Source organism: Lactuca serriola, chromosome 4 (genome assembly GCF_051521515.1).
Source record: "Lactuca serriola cultivar US96UC23 chromosome 4, Lser_US96UC23_V15, whole genome shotgun sequence".
NCBI lineage: Eukaryota > Viridiplantae > Streptophyta > Magnoliopsida > Asterales > Asteraceae > Lactuca > Lactuca serriola.
In genome coordinates this window covers 24513098-24536462 of record NC_136411.1, presented here as the reverse complement: position 1 = coordinate 24536462, position 23365 = coordinate 24513098, and the positions used below count along the sequence as shown (strand labels likewise).

General features: G+C 31.8%; 1 protein-coding gene and 1 pseudogene across 2 annotated transcripts; one reads left to right on the top strand and one right to left on the bottom strand.

The window, feature by feature from the left end:
- Positions 1–9591: 9591 nt before the first annotated feature.
- On the bottom strand, positions 9592–13893 carry LOC145101214 (chaperone protein dnaJ 15-like). 2 transcript variants are annotated; one of them, XM_079038394.1, is made up of 12 exons: positions 13762–13893; positions 13270–13448; positions 12939–13062; positions 12757–12839; positions 12558–12669; positions 12381–12485; positions 12230–12280; positions 10767–10856; positions 10589–10697; positions 10318–10466; positions 10183–10236; positions 9592–10014 (listed from the first exon to the last, which is right to left on the bottom strand). In XM_079038394.1, the coding sequence occupies exons 2-12, from the start codon at positions 13410–13412 to the stop codon at positions 9733–9735; spliced, it is 1302 nt and encodes a 433-aa protein (XP_078894520.1). In that variant the 5' UTR covers positions 13413–13448; positions 13762–13893; the 3' UTR covers positions 9592–9732. The 2 variants fall into 2 exon arrangements, with proteins under 2 accessions (XP_078894520.1, XP_078894519.1); XM_079038393.1 differs by lacking the exon at positions 13762–13893 and having other exon boundaries at positions 13270–13747.
- LOC145098132 (uncharacterized) lies at positions 13612–22225 on the top strand (annotated as a pseudogene).
- Positions 22226–23365: the final 1140 nt, after the last annotated feature.

Here is a 23365-nt window from a genome sequence, read left to right as displayed (position 1 = left end):
CCTAGTGATGGGTTAAGACTTAAAAAGGGATGTTTAGTTCAATTAAGTTTGGATATTGGGTAGCCTCTTATTAAGAATACGTGTATGGTGAGATCGATGATCGATGGAGTACGTCCTACGTACAGAAGTACATTTTATGTACGAAATCCTTTCCACAGCCCTGTGTCTTAGGTGCTGCTTGTGTTGGGGTATTATTATGTGCCCGGGTATTAGTCCTACGCATACCAGAGTACTATAATGTGCCAGAAGTACTATCATCTACAAAGTCTTTTTGACACTATTATGTGTCGGTTACTGCAGCATACGGGAGTACGCTATTAGTATTTTCCCATATTTTTTATTTTGAAAGAGCTTTAGAGTCATCGTTTTTGTTATGAAGTGATCGGACGAGCTTCATATGTCAGCGTTTCCTTTCACGAAGTAGTTGAGGGAACTTCGTAGACTGCCTAATAAAGTGTATCAGTAATAGACCACTACTAGGTATGTCTGGTGTTATATTGTCGGATAGGGTGAGTCTGGGGGTAAAATACCTCATGATATTCAGACCACTGCTAGGCAAAGTTCGATGTTGGATAAGGTGAGTCTGGGGGTAAAATACCTCACGATATTCGGACCACGGCTAGGCATTGTTATCTAGATAACTACCCCTGACTTAATTGACTTGTGGTTCTTTATTTTACGAACGAAGGTTCGTGGTGAAACTTATTTCATTCCCCTCATTTGATGTCTTTATTGATCCTCGTTGGCTGTCAGGGGATTTCTGAAGCAGCTTCGTCAATTTGGTTGTTCATATCGATTCCTTAGGCTAGATCTCGTAAGATCATTATATAGGGTCAGTATGTGGGGATCGACGGGATGGGATAGATTGTTTTAGAAATATGATATATATATATATATATATATATATATATATATATATATATATATATATGTGTGTGTGTGTGTGTATGTGTGTGTGTTAATAATAATAGTGGCCTTGCAGGATTTAGATATACATTATTATCACATTGTTTGAACTAGGTGTTCATTAAGTATTTTCAAACGGAGTGTTCACCAAGTATTTTGATTTAAGTGTTCACTAGTTGTAATCTAAATATCCTGGCAGTTTCACCTAAAGGATTATACTGGAAGCTGTTGATTTAGTGCCTTATAGATGTACATTGGAAGCTATGGATTTAGTGCCTTATAGATGTACGTTAAGAGTATGGATTTAGTATTGCATAGATGAATATTGGTAGCTATGGAATTAGTATCTGTTGTAAAAACCCCGGTGACGATGTACTTCGTGCCTATTTAACATAAATTGCTAAGGAAACCCCGAAGCAGTGTTGTCGCCCCCATTGAAAAATCCTTAGACTAGGTCCCTTATAAATAGATACTTTAGGGACGTAAAGTGAGGAATACAGGAACGTATAATCACCTTAGGAGAATCCTTAGGAATAACGAATGTAGGACAGATGATTATTAAGATCTTTAAGACTAAAGAAAATAATGGGGATGAGAAAATTTGGTTAGTTGTTTGATGTTTAAACATAATAAAATTACTTATTGTGGGTTGAAAACCCTATATGCTCATCAGGCTCCCAAGCCTGACCCACTCAGTTTTTCTGTATTACAGGTAGTGGAACAAGAGCATAGTTGGACGTTGACGAGGGATTTTGGATTATAGGCCAATAGATATGAATAAACGTTGTAAGGCCTATATGGTATTGTTTATGTTTTTGGTTTGTATCAGAACATGACATCCCGAGGTTTTGTTATGAAATGGAAAATATATTTCTTTAAGAAATGCTTTGATAAATTCTTATCATATTTTGTTTTGGGAACAAATTCCGCAACACTTTTAATCAAAGGATTACTTTGATTTTATTTTAAAAAGCATAAACGAAGTCGGTCTTTTCTGACCGTGAAAATGAAGATATCACAGAAGAAGTTATGGACTTCGAAAGTTATAAGGAATATAGGTTAGTCTAGTACGATGGGCGTACTGGGCTTAAGTGATCAGGGGTGTTTAACCCGGTATATTGGGCGTAATAGGAGTATGTTGGGCGTACGGTCGCCATGGTCCAACACTAAAAATTAGGGTTTATTCCTTATTTAAACATCTTAACTCATGGAAACCCTCCCCTTATTCAACCTCCATCCCCCTCAACCTGTGATTTCTAAACCCTAGCCCTTTTGAGAGCTTTCTTGACCTTTTTGGGTGTTTTGGTGCACTTAGGAGAAGGGAGAACTCATTAGAGAAGAATTTGATTGCTTAGAGCTTGTACATCCTAGCTTGGTTTTCCTTGATGCATCTTTTGAAGGTAAAAAAGTATCAAACTTGATGGTTCATTTGTTAGATCTTGCTTGTGAGTGGGTTTTTGTGATTTTTGGTCCCATAAGTTGATTCTAGAGAGTAAATGCTACTTCAGAGGTTTTGGGTGTTCATTTTGAGGTTTTTGAGGTCCATTGTTCATAAATTTTGCATCTTGATGGTTGTTGACCAACCATGCATGGGTTTTTGACCACTTGGTGAAGCTAGTGGGATAGATTTGAGTTTTGGGTTTCTTGGAGCCATGCAAAGGCATCAAGTTGATGACTTTATTGATTAATACACCCATTAGAATTAGATCTAAGCCTTGTATGTAAAGTCTTAAGGGTTTAAGCACTTTTAAGTGAGTTCTTGGTCATTTTGTTATGTTAGGAAGCTTAAGTTTGGTGTTGGGTTCGATTAAGTCATGCTAGGTCATAAAGTCAGGAACTTTATGACTCTATACATCCATTAGGCTTGAACTTGAGGATTTGGACATTTGGTCTTAAAGGAATAAGACCTAAAAATGGAATTTGGTTGACCGGTCGGTACGTTGGGCGTTCCTTTCTGTACACGACACGTACGGAGCCTTGGTCTTGTTTTTCTATTGATGCATGGTATGCCGGTGTAAGGAGGTTGTACGCAAGGCGTACTCTGGGAGGAGGAATTAAGTCACTTTTGGGCAATTTAGGGTTTAGACCATGTTTGGTTGGGTCAAGGCTTGAGGGGTAAAATGGACTTTTGCCCAAGGAGCTATAATTATGGAAAAGGATCTTTGGTTATGTATTATGATTTATTTGATGATTGGGGTTTATTTATTTATGATTAGTGTTGAGGTTTCTCATTTTAGCAGCTCAAGGGAGAGATAGGATTGTCTTCAAATCGAGGTGAGTCTCCTTACTATACCCGTGGGTCAAAGTCACCAATGTCAGCCCACTAGGATATGTTATGTGGTCTTTGTGACTCTTGCATTGTATGTTGGGATAAGCATATTTGTATGCATGAAGGAGATGGGCCCAATTGTATAAGTGGGTTGAGAGCATTTTATGTTGGGTTAGGCCTATTTGTATGTTGGGTTGGGCCCATTGATTAGGATGGGCTAGGCCTATTATTATCGGTCAGACCCAATATGCAGGCTAGGCCCAATGATATGTATGGTATGTGGTATTTTAAGGAACTCACTAAGTTTTGTGCTTACAGTTTCATGTTATGGTTTTAGGTACTTCCAGTTCGAAAGGGAAGGGCCCGGTGTGACTACACAGTATCCCCCATAGATTATTTTGCATTAGATTATTCGTGATTTTTACTCAGATGTTTAAATACTATTTTTAACATTAAATGATTTTGGGATTGACACGTTATTTGTATTAATGTTATAAAAATGAAAATTTTACTCAGAATTTTGGGATGTTATATTCGAATAGGATCGTCGTAAATAAATAAGAATCCTCCGTATGCAATATGGGTTATATAAATGATATTTATGTAATGTGTATATGTTTTATGGACAAATATTTTGGGCTTATAATAGTTGTATAAAAACTTATTACAAATTTAACGAATTATGTTAAATAAATGTTTAAAAATAAAAGATTATTTACGAAAAGTAGTCTGTAGAAAAGTTGTAATAGTCTTGGTCACGAGCCTATGACTATAAAGAACGTCAAAATCTAACTTCGTATGAAGAAGTTATGATTTTTCGAAGTTTCGCATTCAAAGTGACATAGTAATATGTGTCATAAAATGTTAAATTGATAGTGGTTTCTTTTTAGCCTAAACAATCTAAACGAACGTTGATATCCTCGTAAACACGAATACGTCGATATAAAGAATGTTGAGAATGGAGTTTGTATGATGGAGTTATGAATTTCACAAAGTCTTTTACAATGTAATCTTCATAGAACCTAAAATAAAATATAGAATATTAATTAACTGAAAAAAAAATCTAAAGGAAAGTTATAGTACCTGTTGATATGAAACCGAGGATATAAAGAACGTCAAAAACAAAGCTCGTATGCGAGAGTTATGATTTTTCGAAATTTGTCAAATAATACCCATTAGAGGTGACGTGACCCAACGAGAGTGTGCCACGTGGCAAGCGAAGGACGCTGCTCTTATAACCAACTCTATGACGTTGAAAAATGAGCCAACGACACATGTTATAAGATGAGACGAACACTGAGTCACGGAACGGCGTGCCTATGGACCACGGCTCGACGCACCCTGTATGGCAGCCTATAAATAGAACATGCATTTGCTCATTTTCTTCACAACTTGTATTCCATTCTCACTGGAGATATCCTCCTACTTCGAGCCCGATCCTCCCGAGTTTCCAGATACTTTAGTGAGGCACTGAAGAATCATAGAGATCGACAAAAAGAAGTATTCGAATTCAAAATTCTGCTCGTGACTTTCCGAACTTTTGCTAGAAATTTTTGTAAGTTAAGCTACACTTACTATGCTTTTAAGTGTAACTTATATTTATTTTCATAGTTGTTATTATGAACCTATAAATAAGATTTATATGTGATTCTATGAAATATCTTGTATGTCCAAGAGTCATTATAGAATGATATTGTTAATAATATATGATCATATATGGTCATGCCTTATACCAAGTTACCATCAATTGATTATTTATTAGTATAATTTGATTATTAATAAATATATCAACACTTGTATTTAATTAAAAAAAATATTATCTCATGGAAATAATATTTTACTACTTGGAAATTTATTATTTTTGAAAATAATATTTTATTGGAGAAATAACAACTTATGAAATATATAATAAAGTATGATTATTTATAAGTTATATTTATATCTTAATAAACCAGTTAAATTTTATTTATATAAAAATTACTTTTATATAAAAGAGATGTTTATATATATATATATATATATATATATATATATATATATATATATATATACATACATATATATATATATATATATATATATATATATATATATATATATATACACACACACAAAGTTATATACAACAACACTCTGTTTTTCTAAGATAATGTTTGATGACAAAAAATACATGTAAACTTTTGTCATTAAAAAATAACAATTATAAAGTTGTCATAAGAAAAATGTGTATGGATTTTCTTTACAAAAAAAATCCATGCATGTTTTTTAAAAATAAAGATAATAACATATCATCAAATAATTTAACCAAGCTTGCAAAAATGGCTTTATACCAGTTGTTGGGTGTTATTAAAAAAAATTCTAATTATAGTGAAAATTTTGATATGTTTAGCAATGGAAGCAATTTTATATTTGGATAAACTAAAACCATTTTACACACCAATGATCATTTTCAAAATCTAAGGAAGATCAAAACAACCATAGAAAGAAAAGTGCTACAACCTTTGAAGACACTGATTCTCATGGGAGATAGAAGTTGATGAAGTGATGAATGAAGCTCCAAAGAAGAAGTTCTCTACAAGTATCCACCAAGCAAAGAATAAACCACTTCAAGATGTTCGTCTTCACTTGTATATATGTTGTTCTTATGCCTTAAATTTTATAACCAATAAACCTTAAAGAGAATCAACATATAAGCACTTAGCTCATGCACCAAATTGCAAGAAAGAAGAGAGGGAATGATAGCTTCATAACAACAAATTGGCAGCCCTTTCTAGAGGATTTTTTAGCAAAAGAATCACCAAATAAACTATCCAAAGATCTCTTCATATACATACAAATGTGTACTAAATTCAAGGATAGTAAACAAAAGGAAGTGGTCTTCTTATGACATCTATGGAGTGTAAGATGAAAGACAACAAGCACGACCTTACTTGCTTCCTTCTAACCTGACTTTGATGTACAAAGTCAAGGGAGTGGAGTGTCTTTCACATAATCCATAACTAGATAGTTACTTCCTAACTAAATAGTTTGCTCTAATAAGTGCCCAAAACGTTGTACATAACTTTAAAATTCATACCATATGATATTTACTAGTTTATTTATACTCTTTATTATTATTTCCTAGAAACAGTAATTCATAATATGTTGGTAAAATATTATTTTCATAAAATAACAATTTTTCAATTAAATATTGTAATGCTAGTGTTTTGGGCTACGCATTAGTTTGATGACGTAATAGTCAAGGTCAACCATTATAACCTATTTTGAAGTAATAAAGATGAATTACTTGAATATTATATAAATTATGTGATTTTATGTGATTATATACTTGTTTGTAAAGATGTAATAAAAATAAGCATCAAAAATAAAATGTTACATAAACCTGATATCGATGAAGAAAATTGTAGTGATTGTGACAAGGATTCCGGAGATATAAAGAACGTCGAAATCCGAGTTATAACGTTATAACCTAACTTAAATATTTTAAAGGACCTACCTTATTATATTGGACAAAAAAATAAATGAAAAAAAAAGGTATAACTGTAGAAAATAGAAGGCATATTGGTGGCATTACAAAGTCTTACATGAGACTTCACGAAGAAAGCCTTGGTAGTTTTCCATTACAAATAGATTATTTATCTTTCATAATTACACATCATATAAATTACACATCATAAGCTTGTTAAGGCCTGGTTTAGACCGGCTTACTCCAACTATAATTTGGTTTTAATAAATAAAAAAAAAAAAAAACAAAAAAACAATAATATGCTTTATCTTTCATAATTCGGTTTTATTCGGTTGGTGAACCACTTGATTTTCTATTCTAGACTCGTCACTAGTTATACTACTAAATTGTAATTACTATATAACTAACGTTTATATGTTATTTAAACCTATTTTTACAGTGGGTATTATAGGTATTACATCATGTATCATCGATTATAATCTTTTACCAAATATCTCTAGACCCAATCAGGTCTTCTTTGATCGGTCATTTACCCTTATGAAAGAGTTTGTATGAAGAGGGAAAAACTTTGGAGTGCATTATGTAATGGAAATAGAAGTTTTATGATTTCTCTGTAAAACATCTTATATAACGAAAAACTTGGATATTTTGCGAGAATATGAAATCTTGCGAACTATTTATAAAACCTAAAACTAAGAGGGTGTTTGGGATTGTTTTTAAAATAACATTTTTTGAATTTTAACTTTTTCAAAAAAGTTAAAAAATTCAAAAAATGTTTGAGAATTAAAAAATAACTTTTCAAAATAACTATTTGCCAAGAAGAAAAAAAAAAAGATTTTTCAAAAGTCATAAAATTGTATCGTTTGTGGCTTTTGTCATTTTAAAAGGTAAAAGACATTCAAAAGCGAAGAAATATCATTCAAACATTATTTTAAAAACAACTTTTAATTTTTACCTCTTAAAAAAACTTTTAAGAAAAAAAACTTTTATAAAAAAAACTTTTTGACTTAAAAAATAATCCCAAACACCCCTAACAAATATTATCGGTATGGTTACAAAAATTGTTTTGCGTAATTAAAGATTTTGGCAAATGATTGCGTAATAATTTTGTGTTAGAAATGTAGTTGTGCAAATTAAAATAACTTTTGAAAAAACTGTTTTCATAAAATAAATAATTATTTTGTGATGAATATGTATGAATAGTTATTTGATGATTACACGCCCCATTATTGGAATTTTAGTGATCAACCCCTACTTTCATGTTAAAAATGTCATTATAAAATAAATATTACGATGAAAAGGAAAATGTTTTGCTAGCATAATATTTTAGTGAAAATAGATTGTATAATTTAGAGCGATACCTGGGAAAAGTTGACAATAATTACAGTTATTTAAATATAAATATTAGTCAGCTACCACTAAATTCTGGGATTTTATTGATTCACATCCACAAAACCTGTTTCTTTTCTTTATCAAGTCAAAACTACCAAATGGTTGAGTCAACTACGCCTCTTCCCACTTTTGGACACTTTTAAGTTAACTTCACTTTTATTTTTAATTTAAAAGTTTTCTAAATTACACTTTAATCTTTTAACTTGTGTTTAGGACTTAGAAGATGAATATTAATATCTAATTCGGGACTGAATTGGGATTTATCCAGTTGAGGTTGGCATTGGCAAGAAGTAAAAATAAACTCACAAAGTGTTGGGGTCGACAAAATCAAGTTAAAATTTTATATAACAAAGATCATTATACTTCTGCTCTACAACTATATTTCAGCTTTATCAACAAAAATCATTGAAATTTTATAATGCCGACCACTTTACAACAATTTTTTTTGTCAAAGTTCAATAATTTTACTAAAATCTAGTCCCGTGTATTCATCGATAAATTTTAACAATTTATCATCTATTCTAATAAATAAAAACAATTTTTACCACTTGTCAAATTCTCATGCATTTTGTTACATGTAATTTTGTGGATAGTTCTTAGAAATTAATTTTCACTTGTCATTTTGTGGTAATTTATAATTTTGTTAATAACTATTCTAATTTTTAGGTTATAGAAAGTAATTAATGTATCATTAATTTATTTCCTTATATTTTCAAATTTTAATATGTTTCATTCAATGTATATAATTTAAAATTGACATTTGTCTTTCAAAGTTTATTGTCATTTTAGACCAAGATAGTTTACATAGGAAAAATAATCAAACTTCATTGTATTTCATTGATAAAACTAAAAAAAAGTGGTTAAACCACAAATATGGCCAAAATATAATTATTTCTCCGTAGTTTGTTTTATTAGTATAAATTGAATTATTTATTTGTTCATCATTTTGTTTGCATTTATTTTAAAATTTTATTTTAAAAATACTTGATGTTTACATCTTGATATTTAATATTTTATTTAAAGAAATGTTTAATATTTATATCTTTATATGTATTTTTTTAAATAAACTCGTATAATACACGGGTCTCATACCTAGTTACTAATAATTTAACATGTCAAAGTGATCGTCATATAAAATCGTCAAAACCTTGGTAACTTTTGTTGATGAAACTGAAAATATATAGTATTTATGTATTATGTCCTAAAATAAATAACAATCTCCACAAATAACTAAAACATAAAAAAATAAAAATAAAAAAAACAATTAACTAACTAAAGCTTACTCTAGGGGTGAACATTTAGAGTTTTGGACCTCTGGACTGGACCGTATTGAGAACCTGACTTGGACCGAAACTGGATCAGGCTCAACAGGTCTCTACAGTCCAAATACTCACCCCTACAATTGTAATAGATGAAGTAACTTTTGGTAGATTTCAATGGGTTGTACCATAGGCACCTAAAGTTGTACCTGTCCAACGGATACAAGTAATTCTAGCATATAAGAATTATAGCAGCACCAAATAAATAGCCTAATTGTGTCATTTTATGACATTAAACATAAACAAAGGAGAATGAATAGAATACTAAAAAAATCCAAATCTGTAGTAAAGAATTTCGATCTGATAACAAATATTGATGATTAACAACAACCCATTATGGACATGAATAAACGTATGAAAAGGCAACAAAGAAAAAAGAATCAACCGGTGGTTTTCTTATCAGAGGAGGAGGATGAGGTTTTGAGGTTGAGATTAAACCATTTCTTCTTGTTATTATTATTATTATTATTATTATTATAAGCCTTTCCATCTTCTTCACCAATTGGACTGCTGCTGGTTTCAGCTTCACCACCACTAACTTTACTATTACTTCCTCCTGTTCCATTGCTACTAAATTGACTGCTACCACCTCCTAAAACCACCGATCTGCCTACTGTAAATGATGACTGGATACTGTCTCTTTGTTTTAAAAGCTCATCCACCTGTAAGTAAACATATTAATTAATTACTTACATGCACTATTTTTTTCATGAACATGGGGACCAAAAACGTTGCAAGAGAGAAGTCTTTTGCGACCAAAATTGAAAAAATCAGATATAGTCAGGGACCAAAATTGTAATTTATTCTAATTCTCAAAAAAAAGAATATACATTTTGCTTTTCCTGGGTGTATCGGTTGGTCACTTCTTGATATCGTTGCAAAGCCTGAAAAAACCAAACACTTATTATTTACAAAGATATTAGATTATTGTATTTATATATTAATATTAATATTAGTATAGGTACCTGTCTGTACTCGGTCTCAAAGTGGCGTAACTCGGTTCTTTTTCTTAAAATTTGCTGCTCAATGTCCTTGAGTTTAACAGTTGTGTCTTGGTATGTTGTCGCACAAATGGCCTCTATTGTATACGATGCGGTTTTGAAAAAATTATCTCCTGAAACCAAAATAAGAAAGGATTTATTCCATTTCAACAATTTACCAAATATATATTTTTTCTTTATTATTAAAAAGAGAGAGAGAGAGAGAGAGAGAGAGAGAGAGAGAGAGGCTGCTGACCATAAACGGCAAATATGTGAGTTCCGGATTTTAGTTCTGAGACCTCGCATGGTTGAAGACCTTCCAATCTTTTAAAGAAAGCGGCTTCAGGATCCTTGGCCATTGCTAACTGCAGCTCAAATAAATAATTAATTTTTTTTAAATAAAAAAAAAAGTGAGGAAAGAGTTGGTGACATACGGCATTAACAGTGGAATCCATTCTGTAAACTTGAAAATGAAGGAAATACATTCCTGCTGATGTCACCTTCCCAGTCTTGTCACTGTCTTCCTGCATCATCATCGTGACTCATGAGATGAAAATCATAGCTTTGAACCAACAATTCCATAAATTATTACTTCATTAACTATTTTGTTTAAACTTTAAACTCTTCTCTTCAATTCACCTTTTCTAAAACTGCTTTTTTAGAATCCTCTTTTAACCTTTTATTCTTCCCCACTATAAACAACAAAAGACTAGCAGAGATACATTTTATAATTTACAAATTCATTTATAACATTGCTTTAATTCAGAATATATTTTTTTATAATCATATTTAATATAAAAAAGCCAAGTGGACAAAAAATTTAAAAAAAAAGTTAGCAGGTCAACCCAACTTGACTAATTTGCCAACTTTAGTTTATCAGCATACTTGACTTGTGCAGTTGTGCATAATGCCATGTCACATACATTTTACTGAAAAGAATTAGCAGCCTACTTATAACGCACAGTAAATTTTTGTATTTCACAGTATTACTATCAGTAAATTACACGCATGGTCCCTATGGTTTGGGGTAATTTGCACGTTTGGTCCCTAACTTATTTTTTTAACTCAAAAGGTCCCTACTGTTGGTTTTGTTGCGCGCTTGGTCCCTGTCTTACCTAAAAAGACTATTTTGCACTTGATTTTTTAATTTATTTAAATAAAGTGGGTAAGGTAAGGTAAGATAAGGTGAGATGGAAGTGGGGTTGGGTGTGTTTATTTAAATAAATTAAAAAATCAAGGGCAAAATAGTCTTTTTAGGTAAGACAGGGACCAAACGCGCAACAAAAACAAACTGCAGGGACCTTCCAAGTTAAAAAAATAAGTTAGGGACCAAACATGCAAATTACCCCAAACCATAGGGACCATTCATGTAATTTACTCTATTAATAATTAATTAACACAAGTCATTGAGAAGCTGTAATTGGAATAATAAAAACTAATGTTATTATTTAGTTATCTAGTAATGATTTGAAAGGGTAACAATGGTTAAAAAGGTGGAACTGATTATGAAGAAAGGGTTTTTATGATAATTAGGTCCAATGGCATGTAGGGGTAAATATAGGAGAAATCACTTGCAAAGTCAATGTGATAGAAATTGTGATCAAAGACAATGAAGTAGTGATTAATTAACCACTAAACAACTTCCTACCTTCTTAGTAATTGAAGATCAAAATACCAAATTCACTAATCTGTTTTTGAACCCTAACTTCATGTTTGTAGTATGAATTTTGGCATGAAATCAATTGTTCATGTTTGGAGAATGAATTCGGGTTTTGTCATAATGGAAAAAAGAAAAGCTATTAGGGTAATTATTTGGATACAATGTTGATTGTTAATTATCAAGAAATGTTAAATTTAAAAAACATGAAACAATCCAAGATAATATAAAGTGATGTACCTGCAATGCCAGACTATAGCCTCCACCATTATCTTGCTCAAAATAAAGCAGCTGCAATATTAGATTTTACATAAAGATTAAAATTCTAGTATTTTACTAAAACAATATGATAACATTTGCATAAAAAAAATAATTCAAAAGTTCCAAGTACCTTAAATTTGCTTTGTGCAGCTGAAGAAACTCTAACAACTATCCCTGATTGAGCTTGTTCCTCACTTATTGTAACACCAAAAAAATGAGCACATTGTTTTTCTACCTGAATTTTGACTTAAATAAGCTACTAAAGTTGCTAAAAAGTAAAAAATTGTAACACCAAAAACATACACACCTTTCCACTAACTGATGTTCCTATTGGAAGAGGTCTAACTGTAACTGTCCCATTTAAAGCTTCTTCAAGAACATTGGCTGAAATCGTTGTCTTAATAGGGACTCCAAGCTTACTTGAAAAAGGAAAAAAAAAAAAAAAAAAAAAAGAAGAAATGAAAAATGAATTTGATCAAAATCCATAGGGTTTTGATAAAACTTACCTGAATAAAGCTGCAAACATTGTATTCACAGTTCCAAGGTTTGATAGATCGATTTCCATGTCCATTCCTTCAGCATCAATAGCCTATACAATTCACACAATAAGCTTTGTATTTGTATTAATCCTTTTGTAAGTAAACGAACAGTTTTTGCTGAATAAATTGTGAAGAAATGGAATCAAGACCTCAAATCCTGCATTATCATATTGCCTTCTTTTTTCTGGATCGGATAGAATGCTGTAAGAATAGGCAACCTCCTTGAATAGCTCTGAGGCTTCGGGATTACTAGCGTTTTTGTCAGGATGATATCTATATACAAGGGAATCGATATTAACAAAATTTTCATGCATAATCTAATGTTATCAATAGCCAGATACAAATTCAAACTGAATTCCACATAATTATCAATCGATTGTACAATCTGAATTACAAATTTTAAGAACTTCAGAAATAGTTGATAGCATAACTTAGAACTAAGAGGAAGGTAAGAAAATGAAAGAGGATGGATGAACTTACTTGAGAGCAAGTTTTCTGTAAGCAGATTTAATCTCCTGATCAGAAGCATCTCTTGAAACACTCAAAACCTCATATGGGTCTCTACGATTTGTAATTAAAGGGATTGAGGAAGAGGTCGCCCCTTCCGTCTTCGAACCTCCCATCCCCTTTCTTCTTTTCAATCAAACTTATCTCAATCCCTGAAAGTGAAAATCGACCCAAAGAGCAGTCAATATCTTCCCGAAAGATCCGCGACTAAATTTTTCAGAAACCTTGGAGTTATCAGCAAAGATTAACATCCAAGATCGATTGCACACAAGCTACAGACCGATCCCGCTTTCTCTTATGATAATTAAACCTACTATGGCGAAATTCGACAGAGAAGAAATGGAAAAAAGGCCAAGATCCGAAACCAAATTCAGATATATGAAAAAACCGATTAGGGTATTTGAAAATTGTAAAGAATTTTTCACTGTAGTGGTGGGTAACTGGATATTAGTTGCTGTTTTTCACCTTTGCTTCTCGGTGAAGAATGAAGATCGTAAATTCAGGAGCCCAACACAAGGAATCGAGCTCGTCAGTCGTAAGGTGGGCTAACAAAATGGAACTTTCTTCTTTTCCCGTTATTTTTAGGAAACGTATAAACTTTAACGATATAAGGGGATATAGGGGTGCAGGATCACGTAAAAAGCTTAACATCGAAGAAAAGTTTAACCAACAATTAATCATTGACTAAAAATATTATATATTGGGTTATTTTATGTGGTTTTAACATTTATTATTTGGACTTCACAAAATGACCATACGATCTCTAAAAATAACTCTGTAAATCGCGTAAGACAAAAGGTCATACAAATCTTAATTCAAAAGTTCATTAGGCATTACATCAGTGTTTTTTCCATTTCACTGCAGAAAACGAGCTAAGATCAACCTATTTTTTGTGCATGTGGATGACAACCATGTTTTTGTTGAAAGTAATAATCAACAATTATTCGTTTTTTTGTACATTTAACCATAGACGGAGCTACATGGAGCCTTGGGGCAGTACGTGTTACCCCTCAAATTTCGTCCAATATGATAAAAAATTTCATAAATTTTGTTTTTATATTACGGTTCTACCCTTCAAAAAAATTTGGGATATCGCTAAAAAAATTGGATTGTTCGTAACTTATAAACTCAAACACAAAGTAGCCCAAACTTTTTAAAGAAGTGAAATATTTTTAGGTGGTCCAAAAATTTAAGCTCGGTAACAAAGAAGGTAGAACAAAAAGCTCATTTTGATGTTGCTCAAAATCAAAAAGGGAAACGCAGGAAACACACGACACTCTTTGTCCTTGCTCCCTTGCCCATTGTCTTTGTTGCCTTCTTCTTCTTGCCAACCTTTTACTTTCGGCGACCCAATCTTTCGGTAACCTCCTATCCAACGACATCTTCAACGAGGAAGCCCCCTACCCATTCAGTAAGTTGTTATGGTTAAAAGTTATTAGGTTATTGTAACGCTCTGTTCCGAATCGTTTCCTATGTGGGGGTGGTGACCCGAAGACTGAGCATCATCAAGCTTATGGCCTTTGAGGAAAAGAGATTTAGACCCATTTGGGTGTGGGTAATGTAATTTGGATGATCCGGGAGTTCAGTTTGTGTTTTGGCGCCAAGGGATATTTCGATAAAATGTTAGTTCGGGCTTTTATGAATTTTGGATTTTTGTTCGAAAAGTTTTAAGGCAAAGATGAGTTGATATAAGTGTAGAGCTTCTCGTTACCTTTCCGAAGATATAAAGAACGTCAAAATCGAAGTTAGAACGAAGAAGTTATGCATGTTTGAAGTTTGGTTGGTTTTGGGTTATGTTGAGTACGTTGGGCGTACAAAGGGGAGTACGTTGAGCGTACTAAGGCACCCTGAGTACGATGGGCGTACTAGAAGTACGTTAGGCGTACACAATCAGTGCCCAGACCCTATTTGTGTGGTTTAAGCCCTGTTTAAGCTCCTTAACTCCCCAAACTCATTCCATTCTCAGCTTCCACCTCTCCAACACCCCTTCCATGAAACCCTACCCCTAGTTGAGCCTTGTGCGCTAAAAGAATGTGTTTTTGAGTGCTTTGGATTATGTATGGTGCACCTTGGAGAAGAAGGAACTTCTTGGAAAAGTGTTGGTTGCATTGGAGCTTGTGGATCTGGACATTGTTCACCTTGATCCATCTTCTAAAGGTATAAAGTTTGAATCTTAATGATGCATTTGTTAGATCTAACTAGTTTTAGATGTTATGATCTATTGGTTATTTTAGTGAATAAGGTTTAGATCTTGAAAGTTTATGACCTTCTATGGATAGAGTTGGAAACTTTATCCATCTAAACATCATTCTAATTCAGATCTGAAAGTTGGAGACTTATACTTAATGGATTAAGTTGAAAAAGATGAACTTTTGGGTCCCTTTAAGACTTGAAGACTAGATCTTGTTTGTTGGGACCATTCTAATGGATAAAGTTTGAAACTTTATCCATTATAAAGCTATTATGAACTATAAAAATGTGATCTTGGCCCTTATAACCCTTCCATGCAAGAGTTGTGATGTCTTATTAGGTTAAGAACTTAGGGTTTTGGATATTAAGCATTTTATAGCCATGCAAACTCATAAAGTTGGAAATTTTATGACTTAGGACATTTTTTGGGCTTGGATCTAAGTTGGATGTAAGAACTTAATGGAATAAGCTTTTAATGGAGTTTGGGGATTGGGTTGAGTACACTAAGCGTACCTGGTGGTATATTGTGCATACGCGGTCAGAGCCCCGCTATTGGTCAACATCAAAGTACGTTGGGCGTACTCTCATGGTACGCAGGGCGTACTCCGTTGGGAAGAAATATTGACTTTTGGACCTTAGTCATTGACTTTGACTTTGACCAGGGTTGACCAAGTTTGACCTAATGGTATTTTGGGTTATCGGGTTAATTATTGATTAAGATTGTATTTATTGTTAGTTGGCGCGAGGTTATCCAGTTCGGCGGTCCGAGCAGTTATTTGATTATCTGCGGATTGAGGTGAGTCTTCCTCATTGTACTTACGGGTCGAAGGCACCAAGGTCGACCCATTGGATTAGATATCCTGATATGTAATAGTATGATGCTATGCTTAGTGATTTGTAGATCTACCTGATTGTCTGCTGACTGATTATATGTTTATTTGTATATGTGCACATATTTGGTTGGTGGTTGAGGCTTTACTACTTTGTGAGTGAGCCAACAGACCGAGGGTATTCCAACCCGATGGTTGATTGGACCCGAGTTATGTATATATTAGCATTCCAATCTAGGGTATTCCATCCCGAGGATGACTGGACCCTATGATTGGCTAGGCTTGGGGTATTCCAACCCGATGGTTGATTGGAACCGACATGATTGTTATGGTATATGGTGAGACTGGACTGCTTTGTGCGTCAGTCAACAGATCGGGGTATTCCAACCCGATGGTTGATTGGACCAAACATGCTTATGATACGAGGATATTCCATCCAGAGGATGATATGGCCCATCGTAGACATGTTTGGTATTCCAGCTCGAGGCTGATTGGGCCAGGCATGAGTATTTGTGCATGTGATTTGTTTGTTATGTGTATGTGGTGGTACTTTGGGGGAACTCACTAAGATTTGTACTTACAGTTTCAGTTTATTGTTTCAGGTGCTTCAAATGGTTGTGGCAAGGTGAAGGCGTGACCGTATACATCCTTGGTTTTAAACTGATTGTATCTTGGAGAATCTGATTTTAAATCATGTTTTTGAAACAATGGTTTTGTAAACACTTTTATTAGTAATTGAGTTGTTTTGAAATGTTTAAATTTATTGAAATTTTTGGGATGTTACAGTTATCTCAAATTTTCATTATTTATCAATGTGTTGAAATACTTAAAAATAGCAACTAGACTTATTTAATTAGAAACTTGTGGTTAATAGTTAGTCCGACAACTCGGCAACCACCATTTCCACCTACAAGATTGAAACAAGATTTAAGCAAGTTTTTAAAGTTATTTCAATTATTTTTTATTTTCCTGAAAACTTGAAAAAACTAGAAATTAACAATTAGATTTGTTTGATTAAGGTTAGCACTTACTTATTGCATGGTTATTGCTTGTTTTTTGTTATTAAAATGAAGTTTTTTTTTTGAATCTTGAAATTAGTTATTCCTTATAAGAGAAGTTTGTAGTTCTTATTAAAAATAGAAGTTAAAGTATAAGACACTAATGAAATAGATGTTTTATGATTTCTCCATGAAATGCATATTTTTTATAACTACAATCTATACATTTTGTAATTAGGGACTTATGGTTAGTAACTAGTTATTAATTGTTGTTGAAACTTGAAATCAAGTTTTCAGTTGACTTCTTGAAATTAAGTTCTTAGCTGAATTGTTAAAATCTTTTCAAAATATATTTTTTAGTAAATTACACGAATGGTCCTTATGGTTTGGGGTAATTTGTGTGTTTGGTCCCTAACTTACTTTTTTAACTCGGAAGGTCCATACTGTTTGTTTTTGTTACGTGCTTGGTCCCTTCTATTTGTTTTTGTTATGCGATTGGTCCCTGTCTTACCTAAAAAGACTATTATTTGAATAGGGAAAATGATAGAATAGGTAGGGTAAGGTGAGGGGAGTAGAGTGGGGTTGGGAGTGTGTTTATTTAAATAAATTAAAATATCAAGAGCAAAATAGTCTTTTTAGGTAAGACAGGGACCAAGCGTGTAACAAAAATAAACAGTAGGGACCTTCTGAGTTAAAAAAATAAGTTAGGGACCAAACACGCAAATTACCCTAAACCATAGGGACCATTCGTGTAATTTACTCTATATTTTTTTCAAAATACAAATTTAATTAATAAAAATGTAAATTAAATTATTGTGTTAATATATATATATATATATATATATATATATATATATATATATATATATTCTCTTCCTATTTTAATAAAAGAATAGATTTATTATCTTTTTGTTATGTGTCACCATATTAAGCATCCTATTTAATGTCATGACACTTGTCAACCTATTCATTCTTCATTTCATATTTCAAAATTTAAATTTCTCACTCTAATTATATTAAATATCTTTTAATTAACATTAGAATAAAAATTAAAATAAAATTAATACAAATTATAAAATCACGTATTTATTTAAATCAACGATTATAATTTTATATAACTAAAAAAATATATCTTAATTAATAATTTATTTAAAATAATTGATTAATAATTTTTAGTTTTACTATGAAAGTTTAATTAATTTTGTAACCGTGATTTCCACGGATTATAAAGTAGTTCTTAATAAAAACCTCTCATACATGCCTCATGTCCTTCTTTTAGACCATCCTTCTGCCATGTGGCTTTCTCTCAAGCACTTCTATATATTTTCTCCCGCCAATTCATCAATTGATATCAAATCTGTAATCAATTCTAAATTTCTAAATTTTAGCTGCCGAATTTTATGCAATTTCTGTTTCCATATAATTATCTTCAATCTTCTATAATCTTCAATCTTCAATCATATAATTATCTTCAATTTATATCATATCCCTGAAATAAGATAAAATTTTAAATAAATTTCTATTATACCAAATATATCTCTAATACAAAAGGAAACTAAAAATCTTTACAAAACTAAAATGCACCAAATTCAAAATTTTCGAAACTTAAATCCCAAATAATCAGGTCGTAGATTAAATGCATATGCATATATTAATCATCCACGATCCATGATTCTGCTTTCTCAATTTTGTTTGCAAACGTATTCTGTTTCAAACCTTCTATGACGGTTGAAGTTTTGATTTATCATAACAAAGGGTCTGTTCTTCTATTTGCTTTATTTTGCCTCAGTTTCATAATATTTTATGAGTCTATCATACCATTATACTTTGAATTCATAATATTTTAACAAATGAAATTACTTTCCTTTAGATTGCAACACTTTATCTTTGTTTCCTTTTCATAATGTTTTTTTTTTGTTTTCTTCTATTTCATGTATATACTGTCAAAATAAAAAGTAATTTTCAGAAAATGTATTTTATCATTAGTAATTTTCAGAAAATGTATCCCGTTTTAATGATATCTTCCTCCGTTCCCTTCTTCAACTCAACAATGTTATATAAAATTCAACAACCAAAATGATTCTAATACCTTTGATTTTCTCTCTCTGCATTCATTTTCTCCTCCAACAATTCATAATCTGAGGTACAAATCTCTATTACGAAATTTAAACATCTTCTACTACAACTTCATTATTTTTCCTGTTTCATAACAGTTCAAAGTTATCAACAAAAACTTTTATTGTTTTTTGTATACAAAAAAAAATCATTTTTTGTTTTCGTTTTCTGTATATATATCACATGCTTTCGTTATCTAGCAACTAAATGATTTAAATACAAAATAGTTTGGTTGTGTCCATTTCTCATGGTTCAATATATAACCATTCGATGAAGGGTAAAACTGGAACAAACTCCATTTGTTGCAATCATAGGCACCCCTAGAGTCAAATGTAGAATTGGAACAAACTCAATTTGTTGTAATCATGTGGTTTTTTTTTTTCAAAAAAGTGACTTATGGCATTAAGTTGGTCAAATAGAAATGCACTGAAAAAAAAAATCTCGAAAAAATGCACACATGTAAGTTATTTTTTACGTACATGCACTTCCAACATTTGTGCATATATGCACTTTTCATGCGTGCACATTTTTTTTTAAGATTTTTTTTGCAAATGCATTTCTATATAATCGGCTTGATGCTTTAAGTCACTTTTTTGAAAAAAAAATCACAAGAAAAAATTCAAGGATATATATATATATATATATATATATATATATATATATATATATATATATATATATATATATATATATATATATATATATATATATATAGAGAGAGAGAGAGAGAGAGAGAGAGAGAGATGAGTTCATAAGTTTTCTGTATGTATTATGTGAATATAAAGATTAATATGAACTAGTCATTTAAAAAACTTAGATACATGTATTTTTTTAATATTACGTTTTAATTAATAATAATGTTGATTGATTTAGTTAGATATAATACAATCAAATCACTTTACATTAAGCAAATATTTATCAATTATTGTCTTTCTCACATGATTTCTCTTAAAATCTTCTGCCACAACGTCAGCCGCCTCCATTTAATTGTTAGTTAAAAACATCAAAATGTCTCTTCACCGTCGGTTTTCCACCTATTGTCGCCCTTTACCGCCATTAGTCCTAAACAACCCCACTCCTCCCCCCCCCCCCCCCTCATTTTTCTCCATTTGTATTTCATATATCAAACCTAACACAACAGCCAACATACATCACCACCAACCACTGTTGTAACAAACCTTAAACCCCATCAAATACATTTTTTTCCGAGAATTTACAAACCCTAAATCTTTCCTGATTCTTGAAATATATTTATTTTACGGTAGATAACAATTTTAGGGATTTGTTTTTTTATTTATGTATTTGCTTTAGGTACAAAGCCTCCATTTTTTGGATTGAATAATTGTTTTTACTAAGTAAGTTGGATCTATAATGCCTCTAAGGGATTCAACATTTGATATGACAATTATTTCAAGCAAACATTCAAACCTTGTTTCTGAGGTTCATGAAAAACAAAATATGATATTGTCTTTTGGCATAATGTTTTAGAACCAAAATGTATTATGGCATAATGTATTTTGTATTTGTTAGCAAAAATTTCATCTCTATGCATTTTTTTAATTAAGAGAGTGTATTAGGGCATCATGTTTTGGATATTCAATCATTCATTTGTTTAGTTTGTTTATTCTCAAAGAATTAGTTGGTGTATATTTTCAAAAATATATAGACAAAACTTCAAAAATGGTCCATGTGGTTTTCAAAAATATCGAGTTTAGTCCATAATTTACAAAAACCTCACGGATCGTCCATATGGTTTCAAAACTTTTAACATTTGGTCCTTCTAGCTCATTCTGTTACCATTTAGCCGTTAAGTAAAGGGTATTTTTGTCATTTCATTACCCAAGGACCATTTGTGAAGTTTTCTATTATTTTTTTTAAATGAAATTTAATCTCTCTCTCTCTCTCTCTTATTAGCATCGGTCACATTTCTCTCTCTCTCTCCCTTATTAGCTTCGATTAGCTCTCTCACACACATGGACACAAATTTCAGGATTAGGGTTTTTGTTTTTGTTAATTTGGGGGTTTTAGTAATTTAGTATCAGTAGCATATTGATCGACCTAAGTTAGTAGGTAAGGTGTTTGTGGAAATTAATCTATCAGAGTAGAAGTGTTTTTCAGTGTTGTTTTGATTTGTTCGTAATATAGTTTAGCATTCAGATAAAGTGGTGAATATAAGTTTGGGAATGGCGGAGGATGACTCGGGAACGGAAATACATCTCCCAGCTGACATTGATTGGGAGATGCTTGATAAATCAAAGTTCTTCTTCCTAGGCGCTGCTTTATTCTCGGTTGTGTTACTGCGAAAATGGGGTTTTTAGAGGCAAAAGCAGTTGCCATTGCGAATGTTGTAGTTGGGTTAAGTGCATCTATGGCTGCTCAAATGGTTTGAACACCAATTGATATTTTGAGTTAATGACTAATGGTTCAAGGTGGATATGGTGCACAGATTAGATACAATGGTGGAATTGAGGCATTTAGGAATATCATTCAAACTGATGGTGTTTGACGGTTATACAGAGGATTTGGGATTTCAATCCTGACATATGCTCCATCAAATGTAGTATGGTGGGTGGCTTACTCCATGACTCATCGAGTTGTTTGGGTGGGGTTTGTTGTTACTATTTGAAGAAAGAAAGGAATAGTTGCGGCGGTGGTGGTGGGTTTACACCAGATTCTAAGGTGATGGTCGCGGTGCAGGCGGCAAGTGTTGCCACGACTAGTGGGTTTTCGGCAGTGGATTCAATTTGAGTTGGGGATTTAAATTCAAGGGTGATCAGCAGTGTATTCATTTACTAGATTCTTAACTTGGGTTTTGATTTTGGCTCAACTGTTGGATGATTGGATGCTTTGTCGGATATACAAGAAGAATTTAAGTGCACAAAAACACATTTCCGATTGTGCTCCGACCGCCAAACAGAGCCATGGCTCTTCTTCATCTTCAGATCGTTTGGTCTGTGTGGTGTGGATATGTTTTGGTTGTTTTATATTCTTTCTAGATTTGTTTATAGTAACAGATCGATCATGTGGGTTTTGTTTTGTTTATATGGATTTATTCATTTCTTCATCCAGAAAGTTGTATGTTTGCTTAATGATTTGGTTATATTCTTTCATTTTGTTTCTTATTTATTTGAATTTTGTGTTTAACAATCTAGTGCAAGGTGAATCGAGGCAAAAAGAAACAATTTGGTATGGAGTTTAAAGCTTCATAGTTTACACACACAGGGAGAGAGGGAGAGAGAGAGAGAGAGAGAGAGAGAGAGAGGTGGGACCCTTTAATATTATATATATATATATATATTAAAATAAGGTAAAACTTCATAAATGGTCCCTGTGAAAGTGAAATGACAGAATTGCCTTCACTTAACGGCCAAAAGCTAACGGAGTTAGCGAAAAGGACCATTTGTTAAAAGTTTTGAAACCACAAGGACCATCTGTGAGGTTTTTGAAATTTGGGACTAAACTTGATATTTTCGAAAACCACAGGGATCATTTTTGAAGTTTTGTCATATATATATATATATATATATATATATATATATATATATATATATATATATATATATATATATATCTTAAAAAAATATATGAATTTTTATTTTTTTATTTTTTTTCATTTTGGTGTACATTTTCCAAAAAAATATATGAGTTTCTACTTTTTGTTTTCATTTTCGTTATGTGATTCTTATGAGAATGTAAGTATAAATTTATCATTTATGTCTTATTTACAAGAATTTCTTATATTTCTTTCAAATTTAAAAAATCTAAAAAATAAAATCGCATTTTTTAAAGAACATATTCCTATTCTTTAAAAACGTAATCATATGTTTATGAATGCAGTCATATTCCTTAATAAATAAGTCACATTATTAAAGAATGACATAATAATTTGTGATAATAATAGTTCAAATTCTAAAATAAAAAAAAAATAAAAAAATA